General features: G+C 43.8%; 1 protein-coding gene across 1 annotated transcript in view; it reads left to right on the top strand.

Moving 5' to 3' along the window:
* Positions 1-551: 551 nt before the first annotated feature.
* The window catches only part of LOC130474280 (cystine/glutamate transporter-like), a 34,364-nt gene continuing 17,882 nt past the window's right edge, over positions 552-17,033 (top strand). Inside the window, exons 1-7 of the mRNA XM_056845831.1 lie at positions 552-747; positions 4,758-4,884; positions 6,497-6,612; positions 8,299-8,424; positions 9,469-9,568; positions 9,675-9,719; positions 11,781-11,904. Of these exons, the coding sequence (XP_056701809.1) occupies positions 552-747; positions 4,758-4,884; positions 6,497-6,612; positions 8,299-8,424; positions 9,469-9,568; positions 9,675-9,719; positions 11,781-11,904 (834 nt within the window). The remainder of the gene's footprint in view (positions 748-4,757; positions 4,885-6,496; positions 6,613-8,298; positions 8,425-9,468; positions 9,569-9,674; positions 9,720-11,780; positions 11,905-17,033) is intronic.

Genomic DNA, 17,033 nt, shown 5'->3' with positions numbered 1-17,033 from the left:
CATCAGGGATTAGTCTATAATAGAATATTTCTCCCTGATATGCTAGCTTTCTACAGGAAATATTTCCACTCTCTGAGACTGGTTGGGGGGGGGAGAATCTGATTAAAAATGGTTTGCGGGACAGATTGAGGGTGAAGATTGGTGGGAGAATAGATGGTTAACTCTACCACTACACACTAGCATTGTGAGATGAATAAGGGCACTTTCACACAGCCCAAATAATGCACTTTCAATCCACTTTCAGTACACCTTAACGATCATTTGCAAGTGGATTTTGCCAGTTTACACTGTAAAATCCACCTTCAAAGTACATTGAAAGTGGATTGAAAGTGCATTATTTGGGCTGTGTGAAAGTGTCCTAAGTGTTTGAAAAGGTTATGTAGTTCAACCCTGAGTGTAATTTTACAAAGCTAATTATTCCAGATATTCTGATTTCTCTCTTTTTTTCATTCAGGTTGACTGGAGACCAGGGAGAACCTTTATGGTAGCTCAAGTCCCACCTCAGCTCCAGGGACATTTGACATCTGAGTGGTCTTCAGCTCCCGCCAGCCATGGAGCAACCTAAGAAGAAAGAGGAGGCTGTCTTTCTGAGGAAAAAGATCACCCTTCTGAGGGCTTTCTCACTCCTCATCGGCAGCATGGTTGGCAGTGGCATTTTCATTTCCCCCAAAGGGGTGCTGAAAAACTCCGGCAACGTGGGCCTCTCCTTGGTTGTCTGGTTTGGCTGTGGGGTCCTTTCTATGTTTGGTGCGTGGTGAGTTTCTTTCCCCTCTCCTTCTTTTAGCTCTTGGCTGATTTAATGTCACACCCGTTTATGTCCAGCATATCTCCCTGCAGATTTAAACGGCAGGTTTTTATGCCAGATGTAAACTGGTGTAATCGAATCGACCACTAGAAGGAGCAAACCATGTGCGGGACAGGCCCCCCCCCCCAACAAATAAACAGGAACTTACAAGCGAAGAAAATGAGAATGCGGAAAAGCCCTTAGACAGTTCTCAGTAGGAGAAAAGACAGCTAATATTTTAAATAAATGAACAAATTAATGAAATTACGGAGAGATGAAGGTACCAAAGTCACACTGCTGGAACCCTGCTGTGAGACCTTTTGGTGCCTTGCACACTGTTTCTGGTGAGAGGGAAGTGTTGTTTTGCTTGTCCTGACTAGAATAAAATGCAGTACCAAAGATATAAGGACAGGCTCTGGTGTATAAAACTGAAGCTGTAGCCTTCCTCAGATTAGTGGCGTAGGGACAATAATACTCAGATGTGTAATTAGAAAGCTGATGTAACTGTACTGTCTCCACTTCCATGACAGCCACCTTGGTTTGGCCTTGAACTTCTGCAGACACAGGGAGTTAATGTGTAAACTATTATGAATCAGGATTTTATCAGAAGGTAGCCTACAAGGAACCCTGTGCTGTATGATGAAATTTGGAAAGACAATTCAAGGACCTTCACCACAGGATTCCCAATCAGCAGCTTCAAGTGTAGTATAGTGGTTAAGAGCGGGGACTCTAATCTGGAGAATCGGGTTTGATTCCCCACTCCTCCTCATGAGTTGTGGACTCTAATCTGGTGAACCGGGTTGGTTTCCCCACTCCTCCACATGAAGCCAGCTGGGTGACCTTGGGCTAGTCACAGTTCTCTCTGAACTCTCTCAACCCCACCTACCTCACAAAGTGTCTGTTGTGGGGAGGGGAAAGGAAGGAGAATGTAAGCCAGTTTGACTCTCCTTAAAGCAGTGGTTCCCAACCTTTTTTTGACCAGGGACCACTAGGACATTTTTGTTCGGTGCAGGGACCCCAAGGTTCAAAATAAAAATTCTGAGAATTTGAAAATAAACTTTAATCATAACTGTTAGTTAAACATTAAACTTAGAATAATATTTGAATATATATAGTTTTATAATAGAGAACTTTTAATTGAAAATATTAATTTATTATGGGTTTATAACTTTGTTTCGCGGACCTTAATTTAGTTCTCGCGGACCCCTGGGGGTCCACGGACCCCTGGTTGGGAACCAGTGCCTTAAAGGGTAGAGAAAGTTGGCATATAAAAACCCAACTCTTCTTCTTCCTCTTCCTCCACTTCCTCTACAATGAAGTGATTCTCCAATGGATTACAGTAAAACTGAAATCTAACCCTCCCGGTCAATGATCTGCCGTTTCTTTCAGAATAATTATGACATTTGGGAAGAAACAAGACAAGTAGTATTATTGCACTATATTTTAGTCTTTGATGTGTTACCTTTTGGGCCATGATTTGTCCAACCCGACCTTCTTCAAACTTTTTCCATCGGTCAGTCCATGACAACTGTCCTGGATCTACCTAAGCTGTGCAGAACATTTCCTTTTTCATGATTTGTGTGCATTGAAACCTCATGGGGGCAACAAAGGGGAGAGAAGGAAAGGGGGCTGTTTAACCATAAACCTGTGTGGAAAAGTACCCGAAAAACCAAGCCAAATTAAATTGACAGTTTAATCCCAGTTCTACAGGTATACCACAAGTGCCCAGTCACTGATGGATTAATTCCAGTTCTACAGGTGTAACCACGAACCCAGTTGTTTTTATTAATCCTTTTCATTCAAAGTCATATAGAGTCCCTGCCTCACAGAAAACTGGAAGGGCTGTATACTTCGAATGAGAGGTCCAAAGTATCCAGCAGGCCGGAAGCTTAAGCTAAAAATAACATGGGCTCAGGCAGTAAGATAATGGTTGGCCATATGGTTCCATTATGGCTGTACATATGGAAGCATCATGGAGCTGATCACAGCCTCCAGGTTTATTTTCAGTTGTCACTGTGCATCATTCAGCAGCTCCGGGTTGGAGCTATGAAGCTCTAGGTAGGCTTGCAGAAGAATAGGTAGGGTTGCCAGCTTTGGGTTGGGAAAAACCTGGAGATTTTTGGGGTGAAGCCTGAGGAGGGCAGGGTTTGGGGAGGGGCTTCAATGCCATAGAATCCAATTGCCGAAGCGGCCATTTTCTCCAGGCGAACTGATCTCTATCAGCTGGAGATTAGTTGTAATAGCAGAAGATCTCCAGCTAGTAGCTGGAGGTTAGGGAACAGAAACAGCACTGGGCTCAACAATAATTCAAATAACCACAAAGAATGTCTATTGTCACATGTGATCACAATCACTATATTCAAAGCTAACATATATGCACTTATAAACTACCACATAAATATGTACAACATTACAAAGAAAATACACGAGAACAGAATCATGAGAGATGGAGATCTTTTTATGAATTTATTAAGAATATCAGATAAAAGATCAAACATAATTATCTTACTGCTAGGAAAATAAATATATGTATATGGAAGACAGCACTGTAAAGAGGGGTAGAGATTGTTAAACTACAACAAAATACTATTGTTGTACAATTTTTTTCCCTTTCCCTACTGTTTCCTATGTACTTTTTATTTATAAATGGAAAAAAAAGACTCAAAGAGAAACATTAGACATAGATTTGTTGTATATATTGTTCTTTGACTTGTCTTTTGATATGTTTGTATAATGTTCTCTTGTTTGACTGTCGCTCACCTATAGATATTGCTTGCACCACGTTTTGTATTGACTATCTCCTTTTGAATATATGTATAGAACTGGGAAAAAACATTACAAAGATTCATACATTTGCATAAGTAGGCCTATAAATTTCCTCAACGGATTGAGACCTCGGCACTATTCTGGGTCCCAATCCAAAGTTAATGAAAGTGCGGGTGGGTCCAATTGCTTTCTTGCGACCCAGTAGCTTTTCTTGCAAGTTCTTTGTTACATTCTTCCTGGTGACCCTTCCCTGATCTTCAAAACAGTTGCATGGAGCTGCTGATCAGGTCTCTGAAAAGTAGGGTTGCCATCCTCCAGGTACTAGTTGGAGATCTCCTGCTATTACGACTGATCTCCAGCTGATAAGAGATCAGTTCACCTGGAGAAAATGGCCGCTTTGGCAATTGGACTGTATGGCATTGAAGTCCCTCCCCTCCCCAAACCCTGCCCTCCTCAGACTCCGCCCCTAAAACCTCCCGCCGGTTGCCAAGAGGGACCTGGCAACCCTACTCAAAAGCCATCTAGTTTGGTCCCAACTTGTCATGCCAGCCGGATCTGGAACTGTTGAGAAAGACAGACTATATAGATGCCGTAACTAAATGAGTCAATCCTCACAACAGCCCCATGTGGTCACCCAAAGAACTACAGGTCCAGGCAGGGATGCATGAAACCCAAAATTTGGTAAAGTTTGGGAAAGGGGTCCGATTTTATGGACCTCTGAAGGGGTTGCCCCTATTCTCCATTGGAAAGCATTAAGTTTGATGATCTATCCACTACATTGTAGAATTTGCAGTAAGAGTAACTGGAAGAAGGGATTTTTGTCAAGCAAGGATTTTCACTAAACTAATAGCCAATGTGATGCAGTGGTTAGGGTGTCAGGCTCGGGTCCGGGAGAGCCTGGTTCGAATCCTCACCCTTCTGTGGAAGCTCCCTGGGCGACCTTCGGACTACTCACATGCTCTTAGGGTAACCTACATCACAGGGTTGTTGTGAGGATAAAATGGAGGAGAGGAGAATGATGTAAGCCACTCTGGGTCCCCGTTGTGGAGGAAAGTGGGGTATAAATGAAATAAATAAATAAATAAACTGCTGCTTTTCTCTGTCACCAAGGCAATATTGCAGAATGCTGCAATCCCTTCAAAATAACATTCAGGAAAAACACCTTGGGATGATTTTCTGAACTGCTTTTGTATCTGAATTCTTTCAGGTGCTTTGAGTTATGCAGAACTTGGCACACGAATCACAAAGTCTGGAGGCCATTACATCTACATCTTGGAGACCCTAGGCCCTCTGCCAGGGTTCCTGTTCTTGTGGGCTGAATACTTCGCGATAAGGTAAACTGTTCTTTCTGCAACCTGCCATAGATTTAAAGTCAAACAAGCTATGAAGTGCAGCATTCTGTGCATGGGTGTACATAAGACATGTTTCAGTGCTACCGAGAGGAAGTATGGAGTTCAGAACCAACATATAAAAAATGGGAAAGGCAAACGGATGTATTGTATTGCTGGTAATATTGGCAACTTTATTTCCATAACTAGCAGGACAATGTGAATGGGCTGCTTGTACTCTGACTTGTGCCACCTGTGCCCATTGGGCACAACAGCCTGATTTGCAAAGGGAGTGCTGAATAACAAGGCCCTCCGCTTTAAAAAAAAATGGCATCCATATTTAATATGCAGTTAACGGTTTTGATATATCAGGGCTGCCAGCCTCCAGGTGGGGCCAGAAGATCTCACCGTATTGTAACTGATCTTCAGACAACAGAAGTCAGTTTCCCTGGAGAAAATGGCTGTTTTGGAGGGTGGACTGTATGGCATTATACGCTGCTCTTCCCAGGCCCCACCCCCCCAAATCTCCAGGACTTTCCCAACGCAGAGTGGGCAACTCTATTGATACATTTGATGTTTGACAGTAATTGACAGCAGACATATAATTATATTGGCATCTGGCATTATTTGACTGATGGTATAGACTGGGTTATAGTATCGGATAGGGTTTTATTGGACCCATTTTTGGAAGGAAACCAGAAATAAGCTGACTACAGATACCAATAAATGGGTATTTCAGCTTTATTTTTGGGTTTCCTGAAAAAAATTGGGTCCATTATAGTATTTATGGACATTTTTTTTGAGGAGTTCTGGGGGGAGCGTTTTTTGAGGTAGAGTCACCAAATTTTCAAGGTAGCTGCAAGGGACTCTCCTTGCATGAAACCCAAAATTTGGTAAAGTTTGGGAAAGGGGTCCGATTTTATGGACCTCTGAAGGGGTTGCCCCTATTCTCCATTGGAAAGCATTATAAATTTCTGTGCTCAGAGCTTAATTCTCAGTTCATGTGAGTTCAGTGTAGAACAGAGCTATAGTGTGTGTGGGGTAGCAGGGCTTAAGCTTTTCAATTGCACTGTTTTCATAACTTGAAACAACCTAAGGGAGCTACTGTTTGTCCCATTAGAGAAACTGATCTGTACAAGTGGGCTATACATACAATGGGGCGGATGCTAATCTGGTGACCCGGGTTGGTTTCCCCACTCCTACATATGAAGCCAACTAGGTGACCTTGGGCTAGTCACAGCTCTCTTAGAGCTCTCTCAGCCCCAACTACCTCACAGGGTGTCTGTTGTGGGGAGGGAAAGGGAAGGTGATTGTAAGCCAGTTTGATTCTTCCCTAAGTGGTAGAGAAAGTCGGAATATAAAAACCAACTATCCTCCTCCTCCTCTTGCGTGTCATCCCATGCTGGCTCTTATTTCACTGTTTGCAGGATGCCAATTAAATGCTGTTGCTGATAACAATTACTACCTGTAGAAAAAGCAACCCAAAGGCTATGGTTATGTAGAGGGCAGAGATACGATTAGGTGGTCCTGCCTGCACAGCAGCTTGGATGTTTGCATCTTGCCTGGCAAATGCCACTACAATTTTCTTGAATCCTCTCCACAATGCTCTCCTTCCCAGGCCGGCCAACAGTGCAGTTGTGGCTTTGGCATTTGGGCGCTACATTCTGGAGCCCTTTTTCGCCCCCTGTGCTGCTCCACTTCTGGCTGTGAAACTGGTTGCTCTCCTAGGGTACTGTAAGTACATTTATTTGATAACGGTTCATTTCTTGACTGCCTCTCCAATATTCTCGATATGATTTACAATCTAGTTAAAGCAAATGAAGCAATAAAAGCCGTACAGTACCGACACCCCACCTCTCAGAAAACAGCAATAAAATGATCATTAATAGTGGTTTTAAAAAGACCCAATAAAAACCACTGCAAGTTATTGTAAAAACAACACCCAGCTCATAAATCATACAGATTCAGTCAGCTAACAGCAGGGATGAAATCAACCTAAGCTACCAGAATGGAGGTCTGTCAACTATAAGACATGATAAACTCTGCTCAAAACCCAAGTAAATAGAATTGTCTTTACTTTGTGTGTAAAAAAAAAAAAAAAGGAAACTAGATGCCAGGCACCCCTTCTGTGGGGGGAGAAAGTATCCCACAAACATGTTGCCATCACTACTAAAGCCCTGTCTCTCATTAACATCCACTTTTGTCGAGGTGCACTAAGAGGTTTACCGCACCAAGTGTCCCAAACGTTTTCCAGGCCTTTTAAACCCCGCAGTTTCAGCACTCACAGCACATTTTTCCCATTTGGTTGTGGAACCGTTTTCAAAGTGCCAAGAAATCGTTCTTTCCGGAAACCCTTTTCTGGCAATGCTTTTGAATGCTCCGTCTCCATGATGTTTTCTCCACAAGTGTGAAGGACCGAGAACATTGCTGCAAATCCCAGTGCCAACACCCACTTCCCCCATGTTTCTTCTCGCTGACTCCACCACCCTCCAGTTCGTCCCAGTTTGTGTTTCCAGGCGGCCATTTCACTTCCTTCCATCTCCTCCATATTTTCTTTTTTAATCCGAACATTTGAGTCTATCACTGGGAGGAAAGAATGTTAGGACAAAGGGACAAAAGGACGTTGGGCCATTGGCACAAAGAATACAGCTGCACAATGATGCGGCGCTCCCCTGCTCCCCCCCCCAAAAAAAGTTCTCACCCTGGTGCGTTGGGGAAATGTTACGTATTAGCGCTTGTGTTGAAAGCGTCAGTGGGGGAAAGTGCGGTGAGGATTTCCCTAAACGGTTTAAAGGGTTGGGTGGCGAGGACTCACAAATTTATTGGTGTAATAACCCCCTAAGAAGAAATTATGCCCTACTGATTTTCTTATTGTACATCCCTGCCAAAGTAAAACACGGTGAAATCACATTGGTTCTGCATGTTTTTATGTGTGTGTGTGTGAAGTGCCGTCAAGTCACAGTTGACTTATGGTGATGCCAGGGGCTTTCAAGAGGCTTTCAAGGCAAGTGAGAAGCAGAGGTGGTTTGCCATTGCCTTCCTCTGCAGAGTCTCCTGAGTACTGACCCTGCTTAGCTTCTGACAAGATCGGGCTATACCGTGTCGCCTTCTTTCCCACGTGTTTGATGTGGGGGTAGAAAGTGCCGTCAAGTCACAGCTGACTTATGGAGACCCCGTAGGGTTTTCAAGATAAGAGTTTTTGGAGGTGGTTTGCCATTACCTGCCTCCATGTGAGCTGAGAGAGTTCTGAGAGAAGTGTGACTGGCCCAAGGTCACCCAGCAGGCTTCATGTGGAGGAGTGGAGAATCAAACCCGGTTCTCCAGATTAGAGTCCGCCGCTCTTAACCTTTACACCACATGTTTGATACTGCCCTTGAAGTAAATGGTTGCATTGTACCAATCCATTGCCTTTTCTCCCAGATATTGTCCTCATCTTGAACTCTTGGAGCGTCAGCTGGAGTGCCAGGCTTCAGACCATCTTGTCCATCGTCAAGCTTGCTGCTCTCACTCTTATCATCATCCCAGGCATGATGCTTTTAGCCCAAGGTATCTCTTAATAAGCAGCAGGAAAAGAGGAAGACCCAACAAGAGATGGATTGACTCAATAAAGGAAGCCACAGCCTTCAATTTGCAAGATCTGAGCAAGGCTGTCAAAGATAGGACATTTTGGAGGACTTTCATTCATAGGGTCGCCATGAGTTAGAAGCGACTTGACGGCACTTAACACACCCACACACACATCTCTTAATAAATCTGTCTGTATGTCTGCCTCTCTGTCTATCTAGTATATTTTTTAACCTAAAAGAAGGTATAAATGGACACAATGTAGGAAAGTGAGAGGCGGGGTCTCACAAGGATCGGTACTGGGACCAGTGCTATTTAATTTGTTCATAAATGATCTGCAGTTGGGTGTGGGCAGTATAGTGTCCAAGTTTGTGGATGAAACTAAAATACTCAGATGGTGAAAGCCAAGGTGGATTGCAAAGAACTCCAAGATCACTCTAAATTGGGAGAGAGGGCAACAATTTGGCAAATGAAAGCAAGTGTAAGGTGATGCACATTGGAACAAAAAAAAACCCTCTGACTTTAAATGTAACTTTAAAGGTCTGAACTGGCTGAGACTGAGAGGGAAAGAAATGCTTGGCTTATAGGGCATGTGTGTGTGTAAAGTGCCGTCAAGTCGCAGCTGCCTTATGGCGACCCCTTTTGGGGGGGTTTTATGGCAAGAGACTAACAGAGGTGGTTTGCCAGTGCCTTCCTCTGCACAGCTTAATAAAAATATCAGTTCAGGTGCGGCAGTCCCACAGCAGTGAAAAGTAAATACCTGTGCTAGGATGCTGCATCAGGGAAAGGCCTCGGCCTCTATGGCCTGTTGGTCAGCCCTCCCGGGCAACCAGTTGGCCAATGTATGAAACGTTATGCTGGAACAGATGGATCCAACTGATCTGATCCAGCAGGGCACTTATGTTGTTATCCTGCTTTTATCTGAAGAAGGTCTCCCCTCTAATCCTATGCAGGTCTACTGAGAAGTAAGTCCCATTACTCTGTGTTCCTGCCATTTGTTCTTTCTAATCTTCTGGTTTTCTTTAGGCCGTACAGAAAATTTCCAGGATGCTTTCAATAACGAAGCCCTCGTTTTGGACAAGCTACCGTTAGCATTTTATGCAGGGATGTTTGCCTATTCGGGATGGTATGCATACTTAATGAATGTCTTCATAAACCCTCTTGCAGCCTATCAACGTTGTTGAAATCTCACCACAAACTTTTTTTTTGTCTTGTTCCTCCCCCCAATACAGGTTCCAGACTAGTTTTGTACGAGAAGAGCTCGTGAGACCAGAACGGTGAGTCTGAGAAATGAAGTCTTAAAACTAGCCGTAGTAGGAACATTGTGACTTCAAAATGCAGATATGAACCCCTCAGAGCAAAAAAAGTTTCACTCATTTCCATCATTCAAGAAAGGAGGTGGCTTCCATCTAGGGTTGCCAAGTGCCAGGTGGTGGCGGGCAAACCCCCGCCAATCCACCTGGCTGCCTGCCAACCAGCTGAGGGTCGGCGGGCAACGCATGCATGCCTGCCCGTGGTGTCACGTCACTTCCGGTTTACACCCTGAAGCGCCGCATCGCAAGGGGCCAGTTACCACTCAAACTCCCAATTTGAGTGGTAAAGGCCCCTTGCAATGCAGCACTTCCGGGCACACGTGACCCCCACCCTCACCTCCATTCCAAAAACCTCCCACCAAAGGAAAAGGGGGACCTGGTAAGCCTACTTCCATCTGATTAATCTTCGGATGAGGCCGGTCCAATAATTCAGTTTATATCATTTGTGGGGAAAGCGTTTGGGGAAGGCGATGGGTAGGCTGGTGTCCATATGTCTGTGAGGGACAGACAGGAAAGTAACTAAGGTTTACACTGAAGCTGACTTTGTCAACATTTGAAGGTAAAACTAGGCCTGCTGCCAAGAGATCTGAAAGTGAGTCCCCTGTTTTTAAAAGTGTAAATAGCAATTGCATAGGTTTGGATCAGGACCAGGGGCTTGAATCTTGCCATTTTCCTGTGTCTGAACAGGGGGGCGGGTACAGACCCTAGTAGGATTAGGGTCAGGTGGGGGAGGGTTAACCCCCCCTCCCTTTGTACACTGGCACTGATCTGAATCAGGAGTCCCCCATGGCTGCAGTTTACACTGTGGGAGATCTACCTGTTCACAGATTTCCTAATGTCACGTCTCATTTGACCTTAAATTGCCTTTACAGTGCTAGCATCTAGAGCAATGCTAATCCAGGCATTACCTTTGACTCCCTCTGGAGGTTCAATGTTTTATCTAAAGCAGCCTTGGAAAAATTCTGCAGGTGTCTCTTTGCTTTCTCTAACCTTATCACCCATCACTCACTGAAGACAGAGTTTTCATTTAACAAGCCTTTTAATAATTTTGTGCTCAGTTTCATTTGAAGTCTTGGTTGAGGCCTGACTGTGGGAAGAAAAAAATGGCTGAGGGGGAAAGTTTCTGAATTATAAATAGTTTGCAGGTTTGTGGACAGTGTACATAATTCCAATGTCTTGTGTGTGCGCGTGCTGTCTAGTCAGTTGACCTATGGCACCCCCGTAGGGGTTTCAAGGCAAGAGACATTCGGAGGTGATTTGCCATTGCCTGCCTCTGTATGGGCTGAGCAAGTTCTGAGAGAACTGTGGCTGACCCAAGGTCTCCCAGCAGGCTTCATGTGGAGGAGTGGGGAATCGAACCCAGTTCTCCAGATCAGAGTCCACTGCTCTTAACCACTGCACCACGATGGTTCACAGTGTCCTACAAGTGACATTTAAAAGGAAGTAATCATAGTCCTGCTTGCAATTTTTCCTTACTGGGATTATTTTTGCTTAGAATATAACAATTATGCATTTAGTTGTTTTTCATAACTTATGCTGAAGGATATGTATTTATTTGTTTGTTTGTTTATTGGGTTACTTTTTAGTCACCGCTCACCCAAAGGGTCTTGTGGTGACTTACAACATTAAAACAGTATAATTGAATTAAATGCAACATAAAAACAGATAACAAATATAAAATATTAAAATTAAATATTAACATTTAAAATGTTAAAGTACTAAAATAGGTGGCTGGCACCATACGACTAACAAAACAACCCAAACACGTGGATTACAGTAGAAAGGCCAACCTAAACAATTTGCCCTTACATGCCCTGCAGAAACTAAACAAGTCCAGCAGGGCACAGGTGTCATGAGAGAGTGGGTTCTACAGGGTAGAGTGGGTTCTACAGGGTAGAACCAAGCCATTCTGGGGATGAGCACCTGCGAGAGATGACTGAAGGGACTGTGGGGGATTGCAAGGGGAGAGGCAGATAGTTCCATTATGATCTTTTTCTTTTTCCCCTGTTCCCCCCCCTTTTGTAGAAATATTCCTCTGGCTGTCATTGTGTCTGTGATCACTGTGATTGTGGGCTACATGCTTACCAATGTGTCCTACTACACCGTACTGACAGCAACAGATGTCCTGGCCTCCCAGGCAGTAGCTGTGGTGAGTTGAAAGATGGTCTCATTGACTGGTGTACAGTGTTCATATAACCACCTTATTTTTGAGCACCCTAGGGCTCGAGGCAAGTAAGTACAATATAACAATAACAACAACAGTTGGCAATTTGACTTCGCACTATTGGCCAGATTAACTTACTTGTTAAAAATGAACTCAACAGATGAATTTATGATAAAATGGCAACTCTTTTATGATTATTACTCGCGTGCCATGAATACTTATTAAAAAACAAAGAGCTTAGAGAATTACTTTAGAAGCTACCTAACGAATGCTTATAATAATGCTTACACATTTAAGACGATTGATGCTATTTTGATTTGACAATAGTTTAGTCTGTGTAATGCTCGGAAGAAGAAATATATTTGACTTCCCCCCCCCCTTTATTCCTTTTTCTACTTTTTGTATCCCTTTATAAAAACAATAAAATGTATTTTTTTTTAATTGACAATTTGACTTAGAGAAGAAATATTAACAACAGATATAAAGTACATTGAAATTGTTTTGTTGCTCATCGGTAATTTCCCGAGGGTTCAGTTTGCAGTAGATGGAAGGGAAGTTTGGCATCTAAGACAGTGGCAGCTAAAAAGAGGTTTTGTGGGTTAAAACCATCAGAAATGTTCATCATAGAGAAACTAGACTTACATTCATTCAGGGAGATCATAGGGAGTATACAGTTACAACCTTTAGAAATGCTGCCTTCCATTACGGGGCAATATTCATTCACAACAAAACAAAATCAATGCTGAAAGTGCTGAACTTCGATTCAGTAAAGAGGGCGATTCAGAAAAAAAAAATCCAGTAAAAAAAGAGACTGCACTAATAGATCCAAAGGTTGGACAATGAAGAAATATGACAGGAAGAAAATTGATTCATTTGAAATGTGGTGTTGGAGGAGAGATTTAAGGATGCCACGCCAAAAAGACAAATAAGTGGGTTCTAGAGCACATCAAGCCTGAACTCTCCTAGAAACTAGAACTGTGGTGGCGAATCTATGGCATGCGTGCCAGATTGGGCACTCAGAGCCCTCTCTGTGGGCACGTGCGCTGTCGCCCCAGCACAGAGTTCGCCTGAGTTCCTTACTAGAAAGCCAGAGGGATGCGGGGCTGGGCTGCTCCCCTCCACGCATGCCTGAGGGCATTTCTCACATCACCCGCCCCTGTGCCCAGCAGCCCAATGAGAGTGCTTCCTCCCCTGTCTGGGGTAAGGCGAGTCAAGGAAATGGGACCCTTCCCCCCAAATCCTTGTTGCTGAAAAATCTTTGGTCCTGGCTGGGGAAATCAAACTGCAAGACATTCCAGGATGCGGCTCAATTAACATTGGTTAAAAAAGGCAATTGCTTCCCCCATCCGCCGGACCACTTGTTGTCATAGTAACAAATGGTCCTGCCTCAGGGAACCTCAGGTGATCTGCTCTAAGCACCTGTGTTAGCCAAAATGCCCGGTTATGAATTGTTATATGGGGGAATTAGCGAATCAATAACCGGCAATGGGCCTAACTTGAGCTGGGATGCAACCTTTATCTACCAGAGTCCATACCATGACCAGTAAAGAGGCAGAAGCAATGGAATTAGGTTAAAAGGAATTTACTCAGATTATATGTTCACACATAACATACAAAACTACACATACACATCACACAACATACAGAGTCTAGGAATAAAAGAGAGGAATAAAGAAACTTTCGCCATGTGACAGGCAGAGGAGGAAATATACTGCACCTCTCTTCAGAGTAGTTGTTCGTCCTGAATTCCATGCAGCTTTGGGGGATAAAAAGGGGACGGGGGGGGGGGGCTAGGTGTCCAAGCATGAACACCCACTCTGGCAGAGTGCCAGGCAGTATGGAGGGGAAGGCCCAAGGGAGAGAGAGCGAATGGGCTGGGAGCATTGCAGTTATACTGTTTTTCTGGGGGCGGGGAGAACTCCTCCTAGGTTCCCAGGTGGCAAAAAGGTGACAAAGGATTAAGCTGTGGGGTAGTGAGAATTTGGAAATCTATTATAATTCCAATGGCTTTTGCAATCCCAGGAGAAGTCAGGAGTCTCACTGATTGGCTTAATGGCTTGAAACAAAAGGTGCGATCACTGCTAATGTCTGGAGATCGTTGCTGAAGAGCGAGTCATTGTTATCTTAATGTCTGCTGAATGGCTTTGCTGAACTAGTCCGATGTTGCAAGGGGGGGGGGGTGCTGGTGCAGGCTACATGCCTGGACATATTCCCTACAATATGGCTTTCACTAGAGCAGGATACACAGGAACATGGTTGCCCTCTGGTTTGCTGGAGGGACTGCTTTGGCTGCTGCTCTTTGACTGCTGGTTTCGAGGGATGAAGAGAAGTCCTTTCCATGGCGGCACAGGCTTGCCACTTGGTCTGGAGAGGCTTCTGCACACATCTGCCAGGGTTGCCATGACCAGTCCAGGAGATTGGCAACCCGTTAGGCTACAATTCCCCCCCTTGTTGACGTCGACACTTCTAGTGGAGATGTCAACACAACTGGAGAAGACGACCTGGATACTTGCTTGAAGACCTTGATTGAAGATGCATAAACCTGAGATGCGCAAGCCAAAGGGGTCTGGGAACCATTTGACTAATCTAAAACCAGGCCAGATTAAAAAGGGGACTGCCTATGGAACTCAGTACACTTTAGAGAGGAATATGAATTCTTGAATTTGCAAGCCTATTTAAAACAACTACATTGGATGACTCAATGCAGCAGGTTCAATCTTCAATACATTCAATACAGATAAACAGCAAATAAAGCAATGCTCTTACTAAACTCAAATTACATTTCTAAACTATTAAACTAAAACCAGCACTTAAATATTTGTATACAGGAATAGGCACTTAATGAGTAAAGAATAACATGGTTAAATATTGTGCAAAGAGAGAAAAAAAAAACCTTGGGCATGATTGCTGGCAGGAGAAAAAAACTCTGTGCACTTGAAGTAAAGGATAGTTAACAAAAGAAAAAGAAAAAACAACCCGCTGGTTTCCGAATGCATCGTGGAAAAAGGAAAAGCATAGCATCTCCCCCCCTGGAGTCTCAAAAGAGCTCAAAGTTCTACAGTCGGGGAAGGGTTAAACAAAATCTTAATGGTTGCTTTCAACCGGCTGGAATTGGCTCTTCTTCTCGAGGCAGATTGGCTCGGGCACTGCACATCTCATTTTCATTCTTGATCATATGCCTTGCAAGAAAATGATTTTATTTGGAAAAAATAAAGACTTAAACCTCAAAGAAAATTCACACAGAAAGTGCATGTCTCTAGTTGTAGGGGACTAGGGTCTTATGCTTGAAAGGTTACTACACAATGATATAAAAACATATGGGAGATTCACAGACTTAAACTAGGCAAAACAAACATAGTGGCTCCAAGGGGCAGTCCCTTGCAGCCTGTATTGTACACATTGAAGAATACACATATGAAATCACCCCTCTCCCTCCTTGGCGAGAGCAATCAAAGCAGTGGCCGCTGGATCTTGGATGTTTTCTTTGGGGCATGTCCAGGTCTGTCCAGGAGGTTGGCACAAGAGAGAGCCCTGGATATTAATGTCAGCGCAGGGTCCCATTTGAACCAGTTACAGCAATGCATAGATACGAGGGTTACACAGAAACTGACTGCTACCCTGGCTATATGGGAGGGGGAGACACTTGGTTTTAAAGCACAGATCCAGTTTTTAATCATGCCCTGTTAGCAAGGAAAGATTTTGTAGTTGTTCCCTTCCCTGTGCATTCTCGCAAGCCCATTGTTGACTACCCTCGCTCCTTTGGCAACCTTTGGGGCACCTTGCCCGCAGGCTGGCTGCAGCAGGATTGTTGCTGATCAGGAGTCTCCTGCCTGGAGGTGGCATAGAGGAACAAAGGAGGAGCATACAGCAGGGAGTTCCAGTAGTAGTGGTGGGTGCTCGGGAGCAGAGGCTTGCATACTTAACAATATTACTTAGACACATTGATGGCTTGGGGGGGGTGCTTTGCACTCGCATTGAACCTTAAGGCAAGGCAAACAATCAAACAAAACCATTGAGGCGGAGAGAGCTGAATGCAGTCAGCTCTTCTGGTAGAAGGGTCCCTGCAGGGAAAAATCTAGCAAAAAAAAGCCTAGCAGGCATGTATATAACTAGCATTGGTTGCTGAGAGCAGAGTTGCAAGGCTAAAATAGAGCATTAAGACTTTTTGTTCCTCTTCCCCTTGTTTCCCAAGGGGAGGGAGTACCTGGTTGTTTATTAAGTTCTTACAAAGCAGGCAGGTATTCATATGATAGAGACAAGTGGCGTTTGAGCAAGTTAGATCAGGGAGCAGCCTTATGCAGGCTGCCATTAATAATCAAAGACAGTACACATTGTAGTATGCATAAAGCATTGAAGTTTCTTAAAGGAGAGAAAGTTGAACACTGTAAACAGAACAAAATTGGTTGGGGGACGTTACTCTTCTTCCCGGTTCTCCTGGTTGGTTGGCATGGGTCAGAATACAAGACTGTTAATGAATACCATGCAATGTGTATCACAAGATCACAAGAGGGGAAGGAAGAGACCCTTCCAGTGGCGGTTTGCTTCTCCAACCCGCCCTTCATATCCCAGATAGCCTTGTTAGCATACCAGGGAATGAAGGAGCCAGGTTGAAACAAACAAAAATCAGGGCTTTTCAAAATTCTCAAAAATAACTTAAAAACAGAAAAAAGATCAAAATCATACAACAATTAAAAAAAAGTGAACCCAGCTCAAAATCTGATATTTCTCTTCAAACAAAAGTCCAAAGTCAAAAGCTTCAAATCAACTTCAAATCGAGTAAAAACTTCAACTCGGCTTCAAATCAGGTGTAAACTTCAAAGATTTCTCAACTTTATAATAAAAAATTGATTATATTTCATTCCTTTAAAGAGTTCCAAATTCAAAAATAAAAGTAGTTCAAAAATAAAAAGTAGATTGGATATCTTCTCCCCCCCTCCTTTCCTCTGAATGCATGAGGAGGAAAGGATTGTTTCCGTGAGGTGTACCCCGCGCCAGAAGGCTGTGTGGCACCACTGGGCATGCGCAGAGTGCACTATGTACATTGAGCTGCATTAATGGGATCTGCCATGACAGGCAAGAGCCAAAACGTGTAACTAAAATTAGAGCTTGGGGTT

The sequence above is a fragment of the Euleptes europaea genome, chromosome 3 (genome assembly GCF_029931775.1).
Source record: "Euleptes europaea isolate rEulEur1 chromosome 3, rEulEur1.hap1, whole genome shotgun sequence".
NCBI lineage: Eukaryota > Metazoa > Chordata > Lepidosauria > Squamata > Sphaerodactylidae > Euleptes > Euleptes europaea.
This window is presented reverse-complemented; position numbering and strand designations above follow the sequence as displayed.